The 23,363-nt window shown below is 41.6% G+C and overlaps 1 protein-coding gene across 3 annotated transcripts in view; it reads left to right on the plus strand.

The window, feature by feature from the left end:
• The window catches only part of ERICH3 (glutamate rich 3), a 91,768-nt gene that overhangs the window by 20,856 nt on the left and 47,549 nt on the right, over nucleotides 1-23,363 (plus strand). For 2 of the 3 annotated variants that reach the window (XM_054981205.1, XM_054981207.1), the window contains exons 3-10: nucleotides 4,903-5,028; nucleotides 10,157-10,228; nucleotides 12,145-12,267; nucleotides 12,960-13,127; nucleotides 14,216-14,422; nucleotides 17,934-18,114; nucleotides 19,315-19,501; nucleotides 22,918-23,198. In XM_054981205.1, the coding sequence (XP_054837180.1) occupies nucleotides 4,903-5,028; nucleotides 10,157-10,228; nucleotides 12,145-12,267; nucleotides 12,960-13,127; nucleotides 14,216-14,422; nucleotides 17,934-18,114; nucleotides 19,315-19,501; nucleotides 22,918-23,198 (1,345 nt within the window). The remainder of the gene's footprint in view (nucleotides 1-4,902; nucleotides 5,029-10,156; nucleotides 10,229-12,144; nucleotides 12,268-12,959; nucleotides 13,128-14,215; nucleotides 14,423-17,933; nucleotides 18,115-19,314; nucleotides 19,502-22,917; nucleotides 23,199-23,363) is intronic. The other variant, XM_054981206.1, reaches the window with a different exon arrangement.

Here is a 23,363-nt window from a genome sequence, read left to right on the forward strand (position 1 = left end):
CCCTCTCTCTCTCCAGTTTCTGGCTAAACTTCCTAGGTTTCTGTGTGCATGTGTATGATTATTTTACCCTGTAATTGCAAGTGTATGTGCATGCCATCTTGTTCTTTAATAAAAGTTAATGCTTGACCTTAAGAACCAGCCTTGTTTGCTATTTCGGAAGGGACCGATAGATCCCGGTTACTGGCCTCTTGTACAGCTATCCTCCTTGCATTCTAATTCCCCCACAAATAATTTATTGCAAGGAGACCACTTCTGGTAACAATTGGGTTTTTTTTGCCATGTAATGTTTGTTTTGTTTAAAACATCTATTCCTTCTTTCTGGTTCTAATAGCTGGCTGTCCACATTAAGGCAAAAAACTGCTGTGATCATGCTTGACAACAATGTAACGTTCCCTAAAATTAAGGTGGGGTTGTTGTTCTTTCCACCCTAGTCATTTCTTACTCATTATTAATGCTGTATCTCTCCCTTCTTTATTTGAAGTTGTCTCAAACGGGACAAACCATATTTTCCAGTATCAACCTAGCCTGTTAAATTATCTCTCCCCAGCTTTTATTGGCTGCCTTCCTCTTTATTAACAGAAAATCCAATTAAACAATGGAGAATGTAAAATCCTCTAGCATTTTAAAACATATGATTACTTGGCATGGTGTAGAGGAAAGAAAGAAGTTCTGCGCAGTAGCTTTCATGTAGGAAGGCACTATTCCTTGATATGAAGCTGTGGGTTTTGCCTGCTGGTGGAGAAAGGAATGTGGATAAATGAGAATCCAATGGGTAATCTTATAAAATGGAAGAGCAGCCTTCTTGGTCATGAAACGTTTTAATAAAAACTATTTAGAGGAGAATCATGTCACCTAATGAGCCAGTTAGCATTTTCGAGTGACATTTAAAGCAAAATAAGACTATTCCATGCGCAAGATGTCTCTTAACATTAAGAATGACTGATGAGGAAATATCAATGGAAATTGGCATTTTGTTCCATTTTAATAAACATGGTTCACTTTCGATAGTACCACACTAACCCATTTTCATGCTACTGAAGACCTTTTGGTGACATGGATTGATTAGATTTGCACACACTTGCTATTTTGGTATAAGGCTTGGGCTTATAGAAGTGTTATATTAAATTATTACTGTCCATGAATGCCATGAAACAGTAAGCCTGATATATATGTAGGTATTTGCTTGTGTTCTGTACCTTTTCAGGCATCGTTCATTTTTGAATGGTTTATGAAGCACATTTTTGTATGTCTCCCATCACGAATTGGATAGTTGCTATTCTACATTTAAAAGTAAACAGGCTGCAACTTTGGGCTGTGATTCCAAAGGACATGTGCACATCTGAGTTTTACGAGGCCAGCTTCCTCATGCAGTGCTTGCACACTTAAGGCATGGGCAACTCCTGGTACATGTACTGAACAGTGGCATACCAGATTATTTTGCTTGGCCATGTAGGGCTGATTCTCCACCCATGTCAGATGTTTTTCTGATGACACATCTGATGCATGCACAGGGATGCAAAAGGTGCACATATGTTATTTGTCTCTTTTTAAAATACAGCAGTGACTGGGAAAATATCAGGCTTCCACCTCAGTGTATTTTAAATGGATACATGGCAAGCTATACATACACATCTTTCATAATTCTACATTATGACTCTACATTAACAGTGATAGGATCAGATGCTCCCAGGTTGCTGACTTGTGGTATATGTTTTAGCATGTCCAGTCTGAGGATGTGGACAGGATTCTTGAAGTTTGAGACCTACCACCTGTTTGTACTACTGTTGCCCCTCTTGGCTGCTTAAATCTGCCAGAGGGTGAGCTGGTGGACTGCATCTAGGAGACACCAAATTTTCCCTGAGAGAGGGGGTGGTCACCCTTGCCTTGAAGCAGGCAGTGGTACATCTACTTTTAAAGAAACCTATTCTAGACCCAGGAGAGTTGAATAACTACCATGAGCAAGTTAATTGAACAAGTGTTGGATGGGCATCTTCAGGCATTCCTGATTGAAGCATATTGCTTTGATCCATTTCAGTTGGGTTTCTGGGCAGGTTATGGAACTGAAACACCTTGGTCACCTGCATCAAGAAATGGACAGGGGGAATGCGATATTGTTAATTCCCTTGGACCTCTTGATGGCTTTTGATACCATCAATCATGGTATCCTTCTGGACCACTTCTCTGGGTTGGATCTAGGAGGCACCATTCTGCAATGGTTTTAGTCCTCCTTGAATGTCGGTTTCAGAGTGTGCTGCTCTACCCATTGGCCTCTGGTCTCTGGGGTCCTGCAAGGTTCTATTTTGTCCCCCGTGCTTTTCAACATTTATGTAAAGCTGCTGAGAGAGGTTATACAGAGATTTGGGCTGTTGCTACCAATAGGCAGATGGCACTCAGCTCTATCTCGCACTTCCAACATATACTAGGGAGGCTGTGGAAAATTTGAACAGGTTCCTGGAGGCAGTTTTGAGATCGATGAGGGCTAACAAACTGAAACTTAATCCCAACAAAATGGAGGTGCTACTGGGAGAGTGAAGGTCTGTCATAGGGACCGTTTCCACACGTCCTTAAAGGGATGGCATACTCACAGAACACTGGCAGCTTTTCCACTCCACTCCACACATCTCAATTAGCAAAATGGGTGCAGGGTGTTTACCAAGCTTTTTAAGGCGTTTCTTCCATGAACACACTTTCTCCAGTCTTTCCTTTTGGTGCAGCTTGACAGAGCGCTTTTTCTTCATTCATGGACATGTGAATGGCAAAAGTGTTCTGAAGAAATCGCCGGCCAGTGCCTGGCTTCTCCCCCCAAGCTTCCAGCATGCGATAACGCATGTGCAGAGCTAAAAAAAAAAAATTGAAAGGGAGGCGGGTGACTGTGACGAAAGAGCCTGACCTCCCTTCCAAACCCACTTTTTCTAGGAGGTTGCCTGTGAACACAAAGTGCAAGGTAAGTGCTTTTGGGGAGTGTGAGTGAATGCTGAGTTCTCACAGCAACTCAGGAAAACACACACAATAAGCGGGACAAGGTTGGGAAAGAGCGGCTGTGTGGAAATGGCCAGATATGGGGAGATTTCTTGTTGTTGGTGTGGTTGCACTCTTCCTAAAAGAGCAGGTATGTAGCTTGGGGTGCTGCTGGATTGAGGCCTCCTGTTGAATAAACAGGTGTCTTCTGTGGGCAGGGCTACCTTTCACCAGCTTCAGCTGGTAAGCCAGCTGTGGCCCTTCCTGGGCAGGAAAGATCTTGCCACCATGGTGCATGCCCTGCAATCTACTGTATATAGGGCTGCCTTAAAGAGTGTCTGGAATTTCCAGATAGTACAGAATGCTGCAGCCAGAATGTTGACGGGGGTGAGTGATAGTGACCATATCACTGCATGCTTGGTCCATCTACAGTGGCTCCCAGTTTGCTTCTGGGCTCAAATCAAGCTGCTGGTACTGACTTTTAAAACCGTATATGGCTTGGGGACAGCATACCTTAAGGGACTGCCTTCTCCTGTGTGAACATACCCATCCACTCCAGTCACCTTTGGAGGCCTTGTTATGGAAGATGCCCTTTAATGTCATGGACTACCCTGGTATTGAAGATGAGTCCTCATCAAAGAAGGAGGACAACCAGCCCCCAAGCTTCTCCTTGGCAGACCCTTCCTGTGACGCAGGTTCCTCAGGACCCCCACGAAGGGACCCTGAGCCAGCACCAGTGCCACCCCCTGAGCTGACATAGGCATCACACCCTCAGCTTGCAGGACTCTCAAGCCAGGACACTCCAGCACACTTACTAAGCACTTTGGGCACTGTGCACTTTAAAGTAAAAAAAGAAGCTATAAAAATAAACAAAATATATTTAATAAGATTGTTTTTCCCCTTCAGGGGGCTTTTGCCTTCTTTCTCACATGGTTCAGTCCCAAAGGAGCCTTTTAATTTTCTCAGTGCATGAAGTGGGCATGAGCTATAACCATTTGGCTAAACTGTCAAACTGAGCTAGAAGGATGATTGTGTGACCTTTGGCGGCCCATAAAGTCTCTGGGGATGTATAACCCCAAATGATTGGAGAGATGCCATGGGACCCACAAGGGATTGCTTTCCCAAATCACAGGATGGGAGGGAAGGGGGAAATCCACCTTTTGCCAGAAGGATGTTTTAAAAAGAACTTTACCTCCCTTGTCTATGAGTTCACTTGGGTCCAGGACCAGGTGCATGGGAGTGGGGTGTTTGCCTCTATCTCCTCTGCTTTGGGGAAGTTGACATCCATCCCATTGGCTTGGATTTATGATGCCAAGGTAACAGCTAAGTAAAACAAGGTAAACTACTTGAAATGTTTTATTTTCCTTTTCTTTAATTTCTCCATAATATTACCTTCTGTGCTCTACAACAATCTTAGTTTAATACAATAAAGATTTTTCTCTGTTTAAGAGGAAGGCTGTATCAAGATTCTTCCCCTCATGTCTAGCTGTTTGTTCATGCTTGACAATCTATACATGCTCAGAGGCTCACACTTGTTCCTGCCTCCTCCCCACCATGCTATACCACAAACTAATTTTGAAACTCCCCTCCATTTAAAAAGTAGTAGTCTTGTGGCATGTAACCATGGTGAATGACAAAACTAGTCCAATGATCTTTGGTACTTTACTCTTCCTGTTAACATTTTTGCTTATATTTTTGCTGAGAAATCATGTTGTATGTGCATAGCTTACTTCAGAGGCTCTGGTGCACGTATGGGATGCTTCTCTTCACATCTTTCAGTGGTAAGGAAGAGAATAGGGAAGTTCTTGTTCATGATAATTTCATCTGACACTGGATCCATTGCCGTTTTCATTATACACAGAATGTACATATTTATTAAAGCCCTCTTACCTCTGATTCTCTGCTATTCCTCTTTAATTAATTAAATTATTTTTGGGGTGGCAGGTCTCAAGAAGTGGAAGGATAATATCTGAAAAAGAATACCGGTTAAATACTATGAAGAAGGATCACCAGAAGTATATCCGGGAATGTTTGGCTCAGGCCATATTCCACAAAGTCCTTGACATGGAAGTATGACTACATTGTGACTTGTTTTTCAAAAGTAATGTCTGTGGTCTTAGTTACTAGTATTGAGATTTAACATGAGATTATACTTCTCCTATTGGTGGACAGCATGACCTTATTAAGTTACTGACAGGTAACATTTCTGGAAATTTTGAAACCATGGAAGACCGCCTCTCCCATTTTTCTGCAAAAAAAAAAAAAACCCGCAGAAATTTTGGGAAAAATTGAAATATATGCACATTTTCCCTATTAAACCTTTTCATTATTTAGTAACATAAATGCATCATTTATAACTTAGTTAACATAGAAAGTCATATTATTTGGCATATTTATGGAATTTAAATTACAAATGTCTTCATTTTCTATAACAAAAATTGCATGTATGCCTACTATTTAAGAAACAGTTGCAAACTGCTAGCTCTATGTTACCATAACACTTGTATCTTAATTTTTGCCATCTGAAAGGAAGGAAAAAATAAAACTTGAAAGTCAAAAACTAATTATGTGACAAGCAAAAATAAGTGTGTTATTTGGACAGAAACACCCTCAATTCAGTCACAAGAATTATGACTACCAGCCTGTTTGTATATTAAAGTAAACTTTATAACATTGAAAAAATAGAATTCTTTAATATAACCAAATTCATTGTTGCATATTAATTGTTGCCAAACTTATTTTTAAAAATTCTTGAAAATGTTGTATATGTCTACAGTATATATAGAAATCTAATGCTGTAGATTGAAAATTTTTATTTACGATATACTGCACATTTTGAATAAAAACTTGTCTTTCACTCATTCAAAAGGAAAAAATAAATCAAAGGGTTTTTTCTCCAGTTTCCCCTCAATTTCACCCTTTCCCCCCATTGGAACATTGAAAAACTCCTTAGTCTTTTTTATGATTTACATTTGAAATGAGTGAAATACTTTTTCAGACAAGATTTTTCCCACTAAAAAAAGGAAAATATTTCACTGGAGGTTTTTTCCAGTGTTCTTCCAAATTTTCCATTAAAAAAATTGAAAAGCATCCTTGGAAGAAAAGAGGAAAAATTATTTCCCACCCCCGCCCCCGGCAAACCTAGTAACCCCTCAAATTCCTGCAGACTCCTATGACCACTGTGTCAATGATTACTTGCCACCCACTGGTGGCAAGTAAACTCCTGGCAGTTTGCTGCTCTGCCTATGCCTGCCACCAGCAGGCAACCCGGGCAAATGGCAGCATGCATGTTCCTGGAATCAGCCCTGCATGAAGCTCGGGACGGGAGCACTCTCCGCGCAATGTGATGATGTTACTTCCTGAACTGATATCTGCACTGTTCACACATGCAAAGATTGAAATCAGTAAGTGCTGGCCACACACACACCCTCCAGTCAGTTACCAGGGAGACTTAGCAACCCTAGGAGTTACCCATCAAGGCATTTTAATTTCTTTCGCGTTTTGCACAGGCAGATTAATTAATGAACACTCTAAGTTACTGATGAAGAAAAGACTTGGATTAATGTTAAAAATTATTCTTAAAATTATTATTCTTAAAAATTATTTGTCAAAGGGAATATTGGCCTTTTAACTTTCTTAAAGGATTGCTAAACTCTTTTAAGAAGTAATCTTAATAAAATTGACTCTGTAAAGTATGAAACAGTAATTATTGTAATTTGCTTTGTTAGTGATGGTGAGGACAGTATTAGGGCAGTTCATTGATTCTAGGCTGGATATTTATTTAAATACTGCATTTATACCCCACTTTTATTCCCAATGGTGACCTTAAATTGCTTACATTACCCCAACCTCCACTTCATCCTCACAACAACCCTGTAATAACCTGAAGTAAATTCAAAGAGAGAGCTTAAATAATTTGTCATTTATTTGTTAATCAGCCATAGAAACAATAAAGAAATAAGAACAATACCTTCTGAAATTATCTCACATTGAAGGAGAAGGAAGTTAGAGGAGGAAAGACAAAGCGCATCAGCTATACTTGGTCAGTTCTATAATTGTCCAGAACTAATAACCTGGCAGCTTCTCAGAATGTAACGGTCCCTACGGCCACCAGGTTCCACACAGTCCATCTCCTGAGGGCACAGCAGCAGGAGGCCATGTCCCAGAAGTGTACTCAAGAACCTGTCACAGCCCATCAGAGAAATGCTCATTTCTGCCCCAAATAACAGAGGTCATGGAAAGCCATCAAGAGCAAAGAAAAGCATAGATGTAAGGATCGAGCGAGGACAGGGAACAGACACTATCTCAGTCACACAGAAGGTGGAAACATGGCTAGAGGTAGGCCCAGTTCATTTTTTCCTGTGGACATGGATTGTACCCTACCTTCTTTCTTTTGTGAGATCGATGTCCCCAGTGCAATGCTAGTGACTGTTAGCTCTTTATCAATCAGGAGAGACCTTGAAAGCCATTTTTAACACTTTCTTTTCTGAGTCTTATGAGTATGTTGTGCTGTCCATTAGTACGGTATGTCTTTTACTTAAAGTATGGAGCAACAGTTGAGGCCAACTGTCTTAGAATTATGGAATCATATGGCTGGGAAGTCCCTCAGCAACACAAAGAGACCAAAGTTATCAGTTCCAGGAATTAGGGATAGGGTGGAATATACATTTAACTCTGGTGCCATTTTCTTTCTTTAAACAACTAGGGATTCCATCCCCCCAAATATTTAGATGCAAGCCATCATCCATTAAGCCATCCTCTGATATGAAAGAGAAAATTTACATGCTCCTTTTGTATATGAGGCTTATTTGCCATCATAACTTGAGATTTTGAGGGATTTTGATGTGATAAACCAGTCCTGTGAATAACAACACATTCTAAAATCACTAACTATCCTCTAATCTCTAACACACCTTTTCCAGAGGTTTTCTAGGACCTTAGACCTATGATGGAGCTTTTGTAAAACTGATTCACTATACCCAAATCTCCTATCCAAATTTTACTAAACCGAAAAAACTATCTTTTGATTGATTATCAGTGCCATCCTGATAATCAGGATGGACGATTATCTTGATCTCCCATCAGGATCCTGACTAGAGTTGCAACCTTCTAAATCTATTGAAGTAAATGGACTTAGAAAGTTATAACTCTTCCTAGGATAGCACTTTGACTCTCTTGGCTGCAAAGGAAACCAGTTGTTTTCCCTGGGCAATCTTTTACATCTGAAAATATTACAAATATTACATCTGCATATCCTGTGATATGCAGAGCTGCTACATTTGTTTGAAGACTGCTGTGGAGTAAGCCCTTTTATGCAGTGTTTTTTTTTTGCACTAATCCGGTAGTTTTCTCTAAACTGTTGCCAGCTAAACATAAAAGAGACTATAATGGAGGGGAGAACATGGGGCAATCCAATTTGCAAGTGCCCAGCATAACATGGCCTGTATTCTTCTTTTTAAAAGAGGATTTTTTAAAAAAGAAAATATAAAATACAGCCCTGTAACAATTATAAATTGTCTCTCATTCTCTCTCAGCACACCTAACAACCTGTAATCAGATGATCTTGAAACCACTGATTCTAGGAGACAAAATATAAGAATACAGGAAGTAGGAAGGAACACTGCTTGGGTTCAGACAATTTGGTAAATCGCTAGGCAGCGTTTATTACTTGAATTTTTGGAATAAACCTCGCTGGATCTTGGCCTCCTATATGTTAGTCACCTGACATAACATTTGTTCTAGTGAACAGGGCCTCAGTGAGTGTGCCCCTAATAGAGTTGCCAACCTCCAAGTGTAGGCTTGCCAGGCATCCCACTATGGTGGGAGACATCCTGGCAATCTCTATGGTTGCCTGCTGGCACCTGAAAAACCACCAGGAGAAGAAATGGTAAGTAAGGAGGGGCACAACAGCATCTCACCTGTGCATGATGTTACTTTCATCAAAAACTGGAAGTGACATCATGCTGTAGGGGCAGGGTTGCCAGGAGGTGCCTGGCAGCTGGTGGAAGCAGGGGTGGAACATGGGGGGGGGCACAGATTTGTGTGCACTATGACATCACTTCTGTGGAAAACCTGAAAAGATCATCAGGTTGCTCTAGGAATCACCAGAAACTCAAAGTGGGGGTAAGCAGCAAGAGCTGATGATAGGAGGCATCCTGCCATAGCGGGAGGCCTAGCAACACTATTGGTGGGGGAGCTCTATGGTTTAACCAGAAGTGATATTGCCCAAATCTCTGTAATTTAACCAGAAGTGACATTGCACACTGGCATGATGCTGGCATGCCTGTTACCATTTCCCAAATGCTCCTGGGGGTGTCCAGGTTATGGCCTATCCAGATGTGGCCTGGAGTTTTCCTGGAAATACAACTGATCTCCAGACTACAGAGATCCATTACCCGGGAGAGAATGGCTGCCTTGGAGGGTGAATTCTATGGAATAATACCTTGTTGAGGTCCCTCCCTTCCCCCAACTCTATCCTTCCCAGGCTCCACTCCCAAATCTCCAGGAATTTCCCAATCTGGAGCTGGCAATCCATAGTCTGTAGGATCAAATTGATTCCCCTGATGTGTATGTAGTTTTGGCTTTAGAAGCGATGGAGAGTCAATTTGTTTTCAGTCTGAATGCTGAGTAATGAGGGGAATGATTCTTTCCCCCCCACAGTTTCCATGATCCAAATCTCCCCTTGGGCTACTATAGTTCAGTGGGAGAGGGAAGATAAACTAGAGACAGTTCTTGGGGTGGGGGTGCAAGTAACCTCTCTCTTCCCCAGCATCATTGTCTGAGCCAAATTCCACTGCTCCCAGCTCCTTAAGCCTAAACTACAATTGGAGATGTGATCATTGACCCCAAGAGATTGTGTAACTTGGCCTAAAGAGAAAAAAAACAAGAAGCAAATTAAGCAATATCCCAGGGATACTTTTTGGAGAACATGTTTTATCTGTGATATCTTTTTGGCAGCCCAGACTGAATGTGAGGTAGTGACTGGAGTGTTCCAGCAGAGGCACATGTATTCCTTTTATGTAAACAATCCTCCTATAATGCTGGTTGCTAAACGGGGGGTCATGTTAGAATGTTCAGACAGCTCCTTCACAGACTTAGCACGGATAGAAAACAACAGAAGAGAGAATTAGCTTGCTGTTTCATGTGATAATTCAGTGTTGTTATGAATGTGATTTTCATTTGACTTTTACCCCACTAGCGTCATCACCAAGTTGAAACAAAAAGAAAGCTTGAAAATTCGGTGAGGAAAGAGCGCATTCAAAGAATCAAGGTGAATATTTTTCATTTGTGTGTTATAGGGAGCTTTGAAAACCTGTTTTGCGTGCATGTGTGCATGTGCTCATACATGCAACCCCTCTCCCCACACATGTAAACATTCTATGGCTGTCCTAGGAACAAAGCCATTATTATTTATTGCATTTATTTCATTTATATCCTACCTTTCCCTCCAATGCAGAGTCCCTCCATTTTATCCTCACAGAAACCCTGTGGGGTAGATTAGGCTCAGAGTGTTTGACTGGCCCAAGCAGGGTTCCATGGCAGTGTGGATTTGAACACAGCTCTCCCTGATACTTTAACCACTATATCACAATAGCACATTGGATACTAGTTCTCTTAGGAAATATGTGCTGTCAGCTTCTGTAAGCTGGCACTCTCTGTGCCACTAACAGCCGAACAACTTGACGAGTTACTAGAGTTCTACACATGTCTGCTTAACTCAAGGTTTGATGGAAAGTGTATGTCCTGGCAGCTTTAAGTTTAAGGTTTACAGAGCGGCAGGGAGGGACGTGCAGGCGTGGGGCTGTTGCCGGGAACCCCCCTTCCCCTCCGCTGTGTGTGCAGGGGGGTTCAGGGCCCCTCTCTTCCCCCCTTCCCTGCACAGCAGACAGGGCACCTGGCCGCTGCTAGCGGGGCTTCAGGCAGGACCAGGTGAAGAGGTCAGCAGACAGGGTGCCCGGAGTATTGCTGCATCTTCTCCCCCCGCTCGCCCAGCCCCCGTCTGAAGCCGCACGGCCCAGAGCTGCATAGCCTGGTGTTGCTCTGCCTTTCCTCCTGCTTGCCTGGAGCATTGTTTCATCTTCCCCCCACCGCTCACCCGGCCCCTGCACAGCGACGCCAGGCTATGCAGCTCCAGGCCATGTGGCTTCAGGCGGGAGCCGGGCAAGCAGAGGGAAGATGCAGCAATGCTTCGGGCAGCTTTCTTCCCGTTCGCCCAGAGCATCACTGCATCCCCCCCCCCACTTGCTCGGCCCCCTTCTGAAGCCTTGCAGCCCGGAGCTACATAGCCCAGCATCGCTCTGCGGGGGCCAGGCAAATGGGGGGGATGCAGCGATACTCGGGGTGAGCAGGGGAAAGGCACCTGGAGCATTGCTGCATCTCCCCCCCACTCGCCTGGTCCCTGCCCAAAGCCGTGTGTCACTGCATCTCCCACCTCCTGCTCACCCAGCCCGCAGAGCGATGCCAGGCTATGCAGCTCCAGGCTATGCAGCTCCGGGCCGTGTGACTTCAGGTGGGGCCGGGCGAGCGGGGGCGGGGGAGATGCAGCAATGCTCCAGGCGCCCTGTCTGCTGCTGACCTCTTCACCCAGTCTCGCTTGAAGCCCCGCTAGCAGTGGCCAGGCACCCTGTCTTTTGTGTGGGGAGGGGGGGGGAGAGAGGCCCTGAAATCCCCCCCACACACACACAGTGGAGGGGAGGGGGCACCAGTCAAGAGCCCCATGCCTGCACTTCTCTCCCTGCCACTCTGTAAACCTTAAAGCTGCAAGTACCTACACTTCCTACACTTCCCATCAAACCTTGAGCTAAGCAGACATGTGTAGAACTCTAGTAACTCGTCACGTTTAGTTCAGCTCTAATTTTGTATTTCTTCCACTTCTGCCTCTCAATCCGGTTCTTAATGCTCTTTTAGCCATGTTCTGTCAGTCTTTATCATTCAATTGTTATGGTTCTCATAGCAAGTCATAAACAAATTATTCAAAAGTTTTAAAAAACAGTTATCCATATCTTCAGATGTAGTTCCTAGCTTTGGCTCTCTTCTGAGGGCTAATGATCAAAATGCTGATTTAATTGCTCAACAAAATCATTATCCAGACATTGCTCATAACAGCAGGGTTACAGGGAGCATTCTTGTTTCCTAACAGCAACTCTTTCTCAGGCAGCTAAGACTAACAATTTTCCCTTCATCTAGGTGGAACGATCAAAAAGGTCAGCAGAAGATAAACATTTCCTGCTTTCTCCACACCCACCCACTGCGCCAAAGAATCATTTTGGACGCCACCGATTAGGTGACAGAGGACAATTGGGTCATTCGGTGAGTATATAATGAGGACCTGGAGGCCAAAAGATATCCCATTACTGAACTATCCTATGTTCAGGCTCCCAATTATACAATCATCAGATACAGCCTTGTTCCATCTGCAATCAAAGTGATGCCTCCTGTTTGCTACTCTGGAGGAAGGTCACATCTCTTTATTTTTCTGTTAGTCACATTTTTCTCCTGCCATTCTCCCCAGAAGATCAGGGTAGCATACACTGAGCTATCACATTTGGTCCTTACAATAACCCTATGAAGACAGCAACTTGCTGGAGGCCATCCAGCCAGTTATGACGCTGAGTGAAGATGTGAATGTGGGACTTCACATATTTGTCTTGTATTCTAGCAACTTCTGACTCTTTTAGGTATAAAATTAGAGTTATGCTGTTCTAGCTGTAAAATGTTAGCATTTAGAACAAATCTGCTTTGTTTCACAATGAATATCTTCTACAAATAGTATTCTCTGTTTTTGTATAAGTATGGATAATTGCAATATATCTGCAAGATAGTAAACAAAGCATTCCATGTGATTTTCTTCCTTTCCCAATTAGAGTAATTATTATAAGCTCTTGTGGAGCTATATATTTTGAAACATGAGCTCCTAAATCATGTGTTGAGAGATATTATTTAGGCTTCAGAAATGTCCACAGGTCTTAAGTGTTCCTCCCCCATTTATTTAAATTGTTTAGACTACGTATCCTCGACCAAGCACTGCACCAGGAAACATACAGCATCCAGTCCGACTGCAGCCACTTTACAGCAATGCCATGACAGAACCAACTCTCAAGACAGCTTCAAGTTCCAGACCAAAGTTCTCAACATTTGAAAAAGCTCAAGTACATCATTTTGCCAGTGGGGTTAGATTTTGCCATTTTATACGAGCACTATGGTAGAAAGAATTATTATCAAACATATTCAGAGTAGTTGAACACATCTAATTACACATTATGCTTTTTTTGGACAACTGTAACCAAAGTACTCTGGAAGAGATTTTCATGGATATTATTTGGAGTGGAGAGTGCCCTTGAGTCAGAGCTGACTTATGGTGATCTCGGTGGAGTTTTCTTGGCAAGAGACTACCAGAGGTGGTTTGCCATTGCCTGCCTTTGCAACCTTGGTCTTTGTTGGAGCTCTCCCGTCCGATCACTAACTAAGGGTGACCCTGCTTAGCTGCTGAGATCTGACAAGATCAGGCTCACCTGGCGTATCCAGGTCAGGGCAGATATTATTTAGGTAATAGCTGCTGTCATATTTTGACCATGTTGGCTAATGTTTTGGCAAACGTTCTCTCATACTGGGGGGTTTGTATCAGGAGGACTACTGTGAATGCAGTGTCCCATTAGGCTGCACCTCACCTCATATTTTCCTTAAAAAAACCCAGGCTTTTAATTTTTATGTGAGCATTTCTGTTTAAGGAATAGGTTACTAGAAATTTCTAATCAAAGAAAAGTATCTGCTGCAGCTCTTAAAGCTCAATTACATGTTACATTTTCTATCTCGTTTATTTTAACTGCCCCCCCCCCCTGCAAATGCAGTCTCCGTAACTGATTTATCAAATAGGCATAAGGAGAAAGGGAAACGGACTCTTTCCTCTCCTGCCATTTTCTTGCTCAAAAAGCTCACCCCCACATGTTGCTTTCATTCCTGCTGGGTAAGCTGCACAGGAGTCTGTAGTTTTTTCCTCTGTGTAGGTAAAAAAAGGTCATGCATGTTTTTTCCATAGAGTAAATTGGCAGGGGAGGAAAGGATTAAATTTCCCTTTCTTACCACATCATTCTCTTCCTTGATAAAGAAATTCTCGAAGTTGCGTTTGCAAAAGAAACATGTCATTTATGTTATAAATATATACAATATAAACACAGAAGAAACCATAATGTGTAGTTTATCCTTAAAGTCTGATTGTTACCTAAGTATGAATATTAATTATTGATAAACATGATTCCAGGGAGAGAAAAGTTTAAGACCTATGTATTCAATGGATTTTTCGTCTGGAATATCCCCTTACCAACTTCCCATCATTAACAATTACGTGATGCCTATTCCACCTCTGCCCCCGAAAAATGAGAAGAATGTGACAAAACATGGAACATCAAGAAGGCGACGATATCGCCCAACAACTGCACCAAATAGCTTGGAACAATCATTAATGAAGGTAATAGATATTTTCTTTCCCAATATCTCTACATTTTTGTACTACATGGTTGGTTTCTTAATTTGCTATGCTAAATATGTAAAGAAGAGATGAAGTATTTGCTTTTGTTGAGAAAAGCAGAGAAAACCTCTAGCTAGTATGTAGTTCACTTCCTTTAAAGTGTACTTTGTATTCATGCAGATTGCTTATGTAGATTCTGTTTCCTAGAAAATTTAAATGGGTTCATAACACCACATTCTTCCATAATGGAGTTTTTAAGAGTAGATCCAACTCTCTGAAAGAGTATTGTGCTCCATAATCTAATTACTGGTTAATATTTTGCTTTAGATTTCTCAATATTATTTCCTAAACAAACTGAAATGTGATTTTGAGAACAGACACTATCCTTGGGAGTCTACATGCATCTGTACATGCAGGTAGAAAAGTTATTTTAACTTGGGATGTGTCAGACTATGGATGACAGGATATGGCAGGTAGATCCCTGGATCATTTCAGCAAGACACAAGTCCTTGGTTAAATGACTTTTATTCAGGAAATCCGTCTTTTTCCATATACACAGGTCCATAGGAGTACATGAAGTAAAATGCATATGAGCATGGCAACTTCTCTTTGAAAGGAATAAGTATTAAGGCAGTTACAAGGCTATATACTCAAACAACCCCCTCCCCCCTAAACCACAAGTTCAGAGGCAGTCTGGGAAACGTTTTCATAGTTCACACACTAGGCAGACAAGATACTGAGAACTGCAATATTTCAGACACCTATGGTCAGTCCAGAAAATATCAACGGGGGAGATTGTCCGCAGCTTTGCCAGCTGCCTGGCTATGCTGTGGAAATGAGAAAACGAAAGTGATTTTCAAACGCTAAGGAACTTACTCATCAGTTACAACATAAGATCAGGTACAATACTTAACAATACAAAGGCAACTCAGGACAATAAGCATCAGACTTAACAGTGGCATGGATGAATGGGTACAGTCAAACATGACAGGATGTTTGAAGTGCAATCAAATAACTAGTCCTCTCATGTACACTGCTGATCTAAGCTATAGTTCTTATTAAGTAGATCAATATTTCATTTCCATTATACTGGGGAACTGAAAACACTTGTTGGCATACTGTTTGGTGCTCCAGTTCCATGTGTGAGGGTGTGAAGGCAAGGTGACAGAACACACAGAGATCATTTGGTGCAATCAAAAAGGCCTCAACTTTATTGGTTTATGGAGCCTTGGTACAGCATGGGGCATGGATCCAAACACCAGCCAACTCCCTTGCCTAACTGATTACCCCCTTGGCCCCTCAGCCTGCCTGCTAAAGGGGGGGAACTGTGAGATCACAGTAAATAGAATTGCCCATGAGCATACACTTCTGTGTGGATCTCCTACCACCTGGGAGTGAGCATGCCCTGACAACCCCTAAGCTGGGCTTGTCCCTGTCGTGCATCGCTCCCAAGATCTCTTAAGGAGATCCCCAATTATGAGGAAACAGTGCTTTACAGGCCATACTTCCCGCCAAAAAGATCTGTGCCCAATGCCAAAATTGCCCCTATCTGAAGTTGTGACAAAGCTAAGGGAAGAAATGCATCCCAAAGAGTCCCCAGAACCAATTCCATACCACAAATCAAACCAAGTGCATGATACCACATGGCTGAAAACTGAGAGCCTGAGAGGCCCGGCCAGTTCTTAATTTATGCCCAGCTGGCATACTTGAGTGAAGACTGGAACCACGAGGCCTGCTGCCTGAGCCAACCCTCCCAGAAGCCTGGTCAGCCCACTCCTGAGACCGCTGGAAGCCACTGGATGCTGAAGAAATAGCGTCTGCCTTGTGTTGCATCCTGCTGCTTGCAAACGGGGGCCCCAGGTAAGTCTGGGGCCAGAGCTTGTTGAGGCTAAACACACTATGTTTTTAGAGACACGGCTTCATAAATATACAACAGAAAGAGCTAGTTTCAGGTAGGTAGTGGTATTGGTCTGCAATAGAACAGTGGAATTTGAGTGCAGTGGTACCTTAGAGTCAAACAAGATTTTCAGGGTGTAAACTTTTGAGAGTCAAAGAAGAAGGGAATTTTGCGTCTCAAAAGCTTATATCCTGAAAATCTTGTTGGTCTTTAAGGTGCCACTGCAGTCAAAAGGGATGGATTTTCACCCACGGATCTTCATGTAACTCAAACCAAGTAGCTGTACAGTTAAGAGACTGAATTACATCATGCAGGTTTCTTTCCTTCCACCATACTTCTACTGCTTTGTGCAAAGCAATTTTGTTTTCAGATTGTTGGCCAACTTGTACCATGATACTGCTGCCAAAAGAAATGAATGTCACTTTTCACACAGTCTGTCTTATTTGCCCTTTGCCTGTTTTTGGTGTGTGTTTTGCTGGGTCGCTTTGAAAACCTCCACACACACTCCCCCAAAGTGCTTACTTTGCACTTCAGGGTCGCAGGACAACCTCCACAGTTCTTAGAAGAAGCGGTTTGGGAGGAGAGGTCAGGCACATTCATCATTGTTGCCGGCCTCCCTTTCAAATGTTTTTTTCACTCTGCACATGTGCTATTGCATGCTGAGAGCTTTAGGGAAGGAGCTGGGCTGTGATCAGACAATTCCTCAAAGCGCTTGCCCATTCACATGCCCGAGAATGCAGAAGAAGCAGTCCATCAGCCCATGGCAAAAGAAAAGACTAAGAAAAGTGCGGTCCCAGAAAAGGTGCCGAAAAAATGGAATCCAAGCAGCCTGCAACCGTTTTGTAAATGTAGATGTTTGGAATCATGGGGAAAAGCTGCCAGCATTCCGTGAGTGCGCCCATCCCTACAAGGACGTGTAGAAACAGCTTTTGGTAACTGGATGTCCAGTTCTATGTGATGGATCATCTGATGATTTTCCACGGGCAAAAAGCCATTTCTCCTGTCAGTGGAGAGGGGTTGGTTTTTGCCAGTTCTACCACTGCAGAGTCCCACATCATACTCAGCACTATTGCTGGGCATCTCCTCAATCCTGGAGACAGCAGTTCCGGGAGTGTGTGGAGCAGGAGGGAGAAACTGGATTTTTTAAATTTGGATCTAGTCCTGTGTAATCAAAAAGGACAATATGAAAGAGACTCATGCAAAATCAATTTCTCCTCAATTCCCTATAAAGTAGGAAAGTTCAAAGTAGAACACTGCCACATTTTTCAGTTAGCAAAGTTCTATTTAAGTCCAAGCCAGCCCTGGTTATTTTAATGTGCCATAATTGCTAGGCCCTCACCAAATGGAGCCCATGGCAAGACAGTGCATGATTGATTTGGATTTTAACAGGACAATTGCTGTGCCAAATCTCTAGTTATTTATCACTTTGCTGTCTCTCTGTCCTTATTTGAAGGAGCTCAAAGTGACATATATGTTTTCCTTTTCTTTTGTTTTAGCATATGATTGCTGCATGCTGGCAGCATAGATTGGGGATGAAATAACACAATCCAGAGCCAAAGTTTGGTGAAACAAAAATGCAGGTGTTTTACTGGATTTCTGTGCTCTTTGATGCAGGACGCAGGCAAATTCTACAAGTCTCAAGTACACACCAATGCATATGTTACCATGATCTATTTGGGGAAAACTGTGCACCTGTGCCATGACCTTTTTGATTGCCGAGATGAAATAAAAATATATCAGCAGCACTGTGGAGGAGAAAATGTGTGTGTGTATAGAGGCAAAGTACTGGAGGGAGGTGAGCATGAAAATGCCCAAGAGTTCATTTTAATTCTGGCAAACTCTTATTTTATATGGATAAATTGTTGAAGTGGTAGCAACATTATTTTTGCGAAGCTCAGTCTCATTACATGCGTTCAGGGACTTATATACCAGCTGCCTCAAACTAAGTCTAGATTTACTGTTTCATGATTGAAAATGAGGCTGCAATTACTTTTGCAAATTATGGAAAAAGGGTTGTACAGGAGTGATTTAACAAAATACTGTGGGTTAGATTAATTTTGGGATGGAGATGTATGGTTAATAAAATGCTTGCAGGGGTAAAATGAATACCAAATTATCTGCTCACACGAAGCTGTAATATATCAGTGTGAGCTGTTTATCGCTCCAGAAGGGAAATGAATGCACGCTTGAGGTTTGAGTCAAAATCTGAATCAATGGAGACTCTGTTGACTTAAGCGGAGCTGTTTCTCGTGTAATCAGATGGACCTTTGGAAGAATAGTATGTTAGGTAGAATTAATATCATGCTATTGCACTGAGGATGGATTTCTTTTCTACTACTATCTAAAATTTATTTAGCTCCTCCCCTGTGCTAGTTGTTGTACACAGCATAGCCATGTTATGTTCCATGCTGAGAACAGGCATCTGAGAAAAGGTCAGGGGTTAATGGGTAAAGGACAATAAGTTGGTAGTGGAGAAGCAGGCTAAGATGATACAGGGAAAGGCTTTCTACAAAGACTGAGGTCAAAGAAAAGTCTTGAAAGAGAGGGCAACAATGGCTTGCTTAATGGAGAAAGCTGATGCATATATGCAAAGCTACATGGCAGAGGAGTAGAAATAAGGGGGTTAGACCCCATGGATCTATTTTTCTAGAACCTCTTGCATCAGTGCAATGTTCCTTGTACCAAAGGAAAGCACGATTGCTAGCAGTGCATTTCTCCCTGGACTAAAAATTTATAATTGAATATGAATGTTGCTCCATATTGAAATCCACCAGTGTTTTGAATGCTGTCATATCAAGGAGCCGGTTTAACCCTAGCCCTCTCCCTAAATGTACAAAGTCTGGGAGAGTGCACAAACATGCTACCTCTTACCTATCTGAAGAGGTGCACCTTGAGGAATAATGTGCAATATGCTTTTTCTGCATGTATAAGATGGCTCTTAAGCTTCTTTAAATGAAGTCAGTAACAACAACCATTTTGTTTCCTCCAATTCCAGATACTTTCCACTTTATCTCCAAGCGGCACCATGGCTTTCCCTTTAGTCTGACCTTTTATCTCAATGGTATGCAAGTGGATCGCTTAAGTTCTTGCTGTGAATACAAGCATCGGAAGGGTAGTCGGCTAGGAGGCAAGCATGGACACTTTGGTTTTGTCAACGTGGAAAGATCGTCTCCTTGTTATAAGTATGGATAATTGTTCGTTTTATTCTGTTGTGACCATAACACTTCTCAAAGCAGACACTGAAATGAAAACATATCTTCAGTTTAATTAAACAGATGTCCAGTAACACCTTAAAGACTAATACAATTTTAGCATACACTTACATGAGTCAGAGCTCTCTTCATCAGATGTAATCTTCGTCAGATGTAATGTCACAAAACTATTTTTTCAGGATGTTGCAGCTTTTCAGATATCAGTGTGTAATCTGTGCCATCTCAGAACTTATTGTCTCTAAATTCCAGAAGAGTAGCCATGCTTTTTTATATAACAAAGAATCCCATGATACAAGATTTTAGATGCCAGAGTTTATTTTGTTTGTAGCATTATGCATCTAATGGAATGAGCCATGGTTCACCAAATCTTGTACCACAATATATTTGTTAGCCTTTAAGGGCTTTTGGACTGTTCATTGTTTTGCTACAGCAGAGTAATGCAACAGTCAATAGCCGTTCTTTCATAATATGAATTTTATTAAATGACAGACAACTTCATGCACATGCAGGAAACTTAAAGTGTAAAGTAGGGATATGCATTAAGATATTCTTGAAATTACTTCTGAAATCCCCTCTTTCTGCTTGAGAATAACTGAACTGACCAAAACACTCTTGAAATTTCTGGAGTAAAAAAAAAATCTAAATATTTTGGGTTTGGGAGAAGCAGTAGGAGTGGCAAGGGACAAGAGAGAGAGAGAGCAAGCCCCACCTGCGTCATAGTGCTGATGCTGTTATGTCTTTTTAGACACAAAGTTTAAAGACCCACTGTGGTAGACTTAGCCTCTAGACAATGGGCGAGAGATGTAGAGCCAAGCTACAAGAGACGAATTACACAAGGAAGAGCACGTGAAGGGAGTTGCAATGTTAACTGGGAAGCTAAGGTTTAAAAGACATCAGAAGGCTTGGTCAATTTCCCCTCTCTACAGATTGCTGCTCAGAAGGTTTGTTTATTTCCTCTTTGCCTCTTAGAAGGGGAGGTGAAACTGACAGAGCCTTTGGGAGGCAAAGAGGAAATTAACAAATCCTCTGAGCAGCCATCTCCCTGGCTCTGTAGAGAGGGGAAATTAACAAAGCCTTCCGATCTCTTTTAAAACTCAGCTTCCTGGCTAACATTGCAACTCCCTTCATGTGCTACACGGCTAACTTCTCTGCATCTATCCTCATGTAATTCGTCTCTTGTAGCTTGGCTCATAGTTTTTGAACCCAGGTCTACTGCCCACTGGAATCAATAGGCAGTATACTGCACCTCTGAGTCCAGACACCAAGTCTGCCAAGTCTCTTGAAAGAGCTGTGGCAGCATTGGAACCATGACACAGATGGCACATCTGGGCACTCTCACTCTTCTGCCTGCTACCTCTGGTCTCTTTAAACTTTAAGTAGCCATTGTTTCCAATGGGTAGTAGACTTGACCTCTAAGTCTGAACTCTAAGACCTCTAAGTCTGCCCATCGTTTTCTCCATAGGCCAGGTCTGTTGCAATGGATCTTTTAAGTTTAAATATTCATAGCTGCATAGGCAGCACATCGCAGCTGAAGGCTCTCTCTCACCCTCCCTGCTACCTCACCAGTCCTGCTGCCTTGGGGTGGGGGGCAGTGTGTGCCTTAAAAATTATGTTTTAATTTTTTTGTTTTGTTTTTAAGAGCCTGATTTCCAGGTTCTTATATTCCTAAACCCAAAAAAATGCCCCTGAAACAGATTTCCAGAATGGAATTGACACTAAAAAACATGGGGGGGAATAACCAAAGTATGCCCTTCTAAAAATCTTGAAATTAAATTAAAATGTTTGAAGTGTACTTCTCTAGTATAATGTGCATATATACGCATATTAGTCAAGGTACAGTAGACAATAAACCTAGTTAACAATGAGAGATCTGAATATCCTTCTCTCTTTTCTTTACCCACTTTCTTTGTATCAAGTTTTTTGTAGTGTAATTCATACAACAACAAATATCTAAAGCTCCAGAGAAAATAGATTTTAGATCACAATTTTCTTTCAAAGCATGGGTTCTTTTGGGATGTTTCCTGCTTGAGAAAGATACTGATTTTTGCTAAAGTTGCAAATTACTATGTGTACATCAGAACTCTTTTAAAAATTTCTTTAGCAAAAAAAATTAAGGGCAACATTGATAATAGCAATTTATTTAGAAATTTTAATTTCTACTATATCCCCTTTCATTTGCAAAGTAAAGTCAGGCAAGGCAATGCATTTTCAACTCTCTTCTTTCAGTCTTACAAAATTCATAAACAATAACAAAAAGTACGAGAAAGGGGAAGAAAAGGGAACCCCCACAGAGCCAAATTACTTTTCAGATAAGCATATTCCACTATACACGAACTCTTCCCCTCTCTTCAGACTGATATTTGCATGATTTATGTAAATGTTATGCTATCTCTGGTGTGATAATAGCTTTCTGCAGAGTGCAAAGCATGCGAATTAGGGATGGCTGTACTTTTTTCAGCAAATGTCCAAACTATCCACAGACTTACGTTTATGTGATGATTTTTTTGCCTAAAAATTAGCAAGAATGTCAGAAAAATGCTTCAAATTATGTCTTATTTAAAGAAAATATTTAATGTATTTAATGTATATATAATGTATATATATATATATATATACTTCAAGATTATATCAGTTTTATTATCATCGTGGCATCTAAGAAGCTTGGGCTGCAGTTGTAAGGACTCTTACTCGGAGTAAACACGGTTAGATTGGAAGGAATGGCATTGTGCGAGGGCCAATTCTTTAAGAATAGGCCTGAAGCACTGTGGTTTGGACACACACAAAATTCTGTGCGATAGTTTGCCTGACTGGTCCAAGGCTACCCAGTGAACTGAGGGAGAATTTCTCTCCAGTTCTAGTTCAGCATTCTAACTACTACTTCATACTGGAATGTAATGTGTATTTCTGCTGTAGAATCATCTATGTAGTTGATCCAGAGGAGTTAGCCATGTTAGTCTGTAGTAGCAAAATCAAAAAGAGTCCAGTAGCACCTTTAAGACTAACCAACTTTATTGTAGCATAAGCTTTCGAGAATCACAGTTCTCTTCATCAGATGCAGATGCGTGTGACGAAGAGAACTGTGATTCTCAAAAGCTTATGCTACAATAAAGTTGGTTAGTCTTAAAGGTGCTACTGGACTCTTTTTGATTTTGCTATGTAGTGGTAAAACTGAAACTTGTTCAGATACTGCACTTGACTGATTAGTTAAGCTATCCCAATTATATATAGTAAACTTTGGGACAGTTTTTTTTTTAAACAAATGGGAGAAAATCAGATGCAGTGAGTTTTATTTTATTTTTGTTCTTTCTTACAAGTGAGCCTCAGGAAAGGTCCTACTGTATCTTCCCATTGTCTATTTTCATAACCTCCTATTGTGTTTTTGGCAGGTGTATCATTGCAATGGGTCTGGACGAGAAGCCTTTCCCACCCAAGAAAAAGATGACTGAAAAAGATAAAGAAAAGAGAGATTTCAAAGGGAAAAGATTGAGCTATAAATTAACAAAAAACAGCATCAGTGCAGAGGAGAACAAAGACACAGTGTCCATGGCTTCTTCACCTCCTGAAGATGAGTTTACCGGAGGCTTCACGGAAATGGAAATGGAGGCAAGAAGAATAAAAGGAAACAGAATCAAATGGGAAAGGAACCTGAGGAGAGTACCTGATTATGGTACAGTTTTAGAAAAAACATTTATCTTTTGTTCATTCAAACATGCCCCATAAACTTATACATGGAGACTGTATGATCACATATGATAAGGAACACTACTTGTAGTGCAGGAGGGTTTTATTGTTATTAACGGATGCAATCCAGTTAGCTAGGGTGCTCAAACAC

This window comes from Eublepharis macularius, chromosome 5 (genome assembly GCF_028583425.1).
Source record: "Eublepharis macularius isolate TG4126 chromosome 5, MPM_Emac_v1.0, whole genome shotgun sequence".
Classification (NCBI taxonomy): Eukaryota; Metazoa; Chordata; class Lepidosauria; order Squamata; family Eublepharidae; genus Eublepharis; species Eublepharis macularius.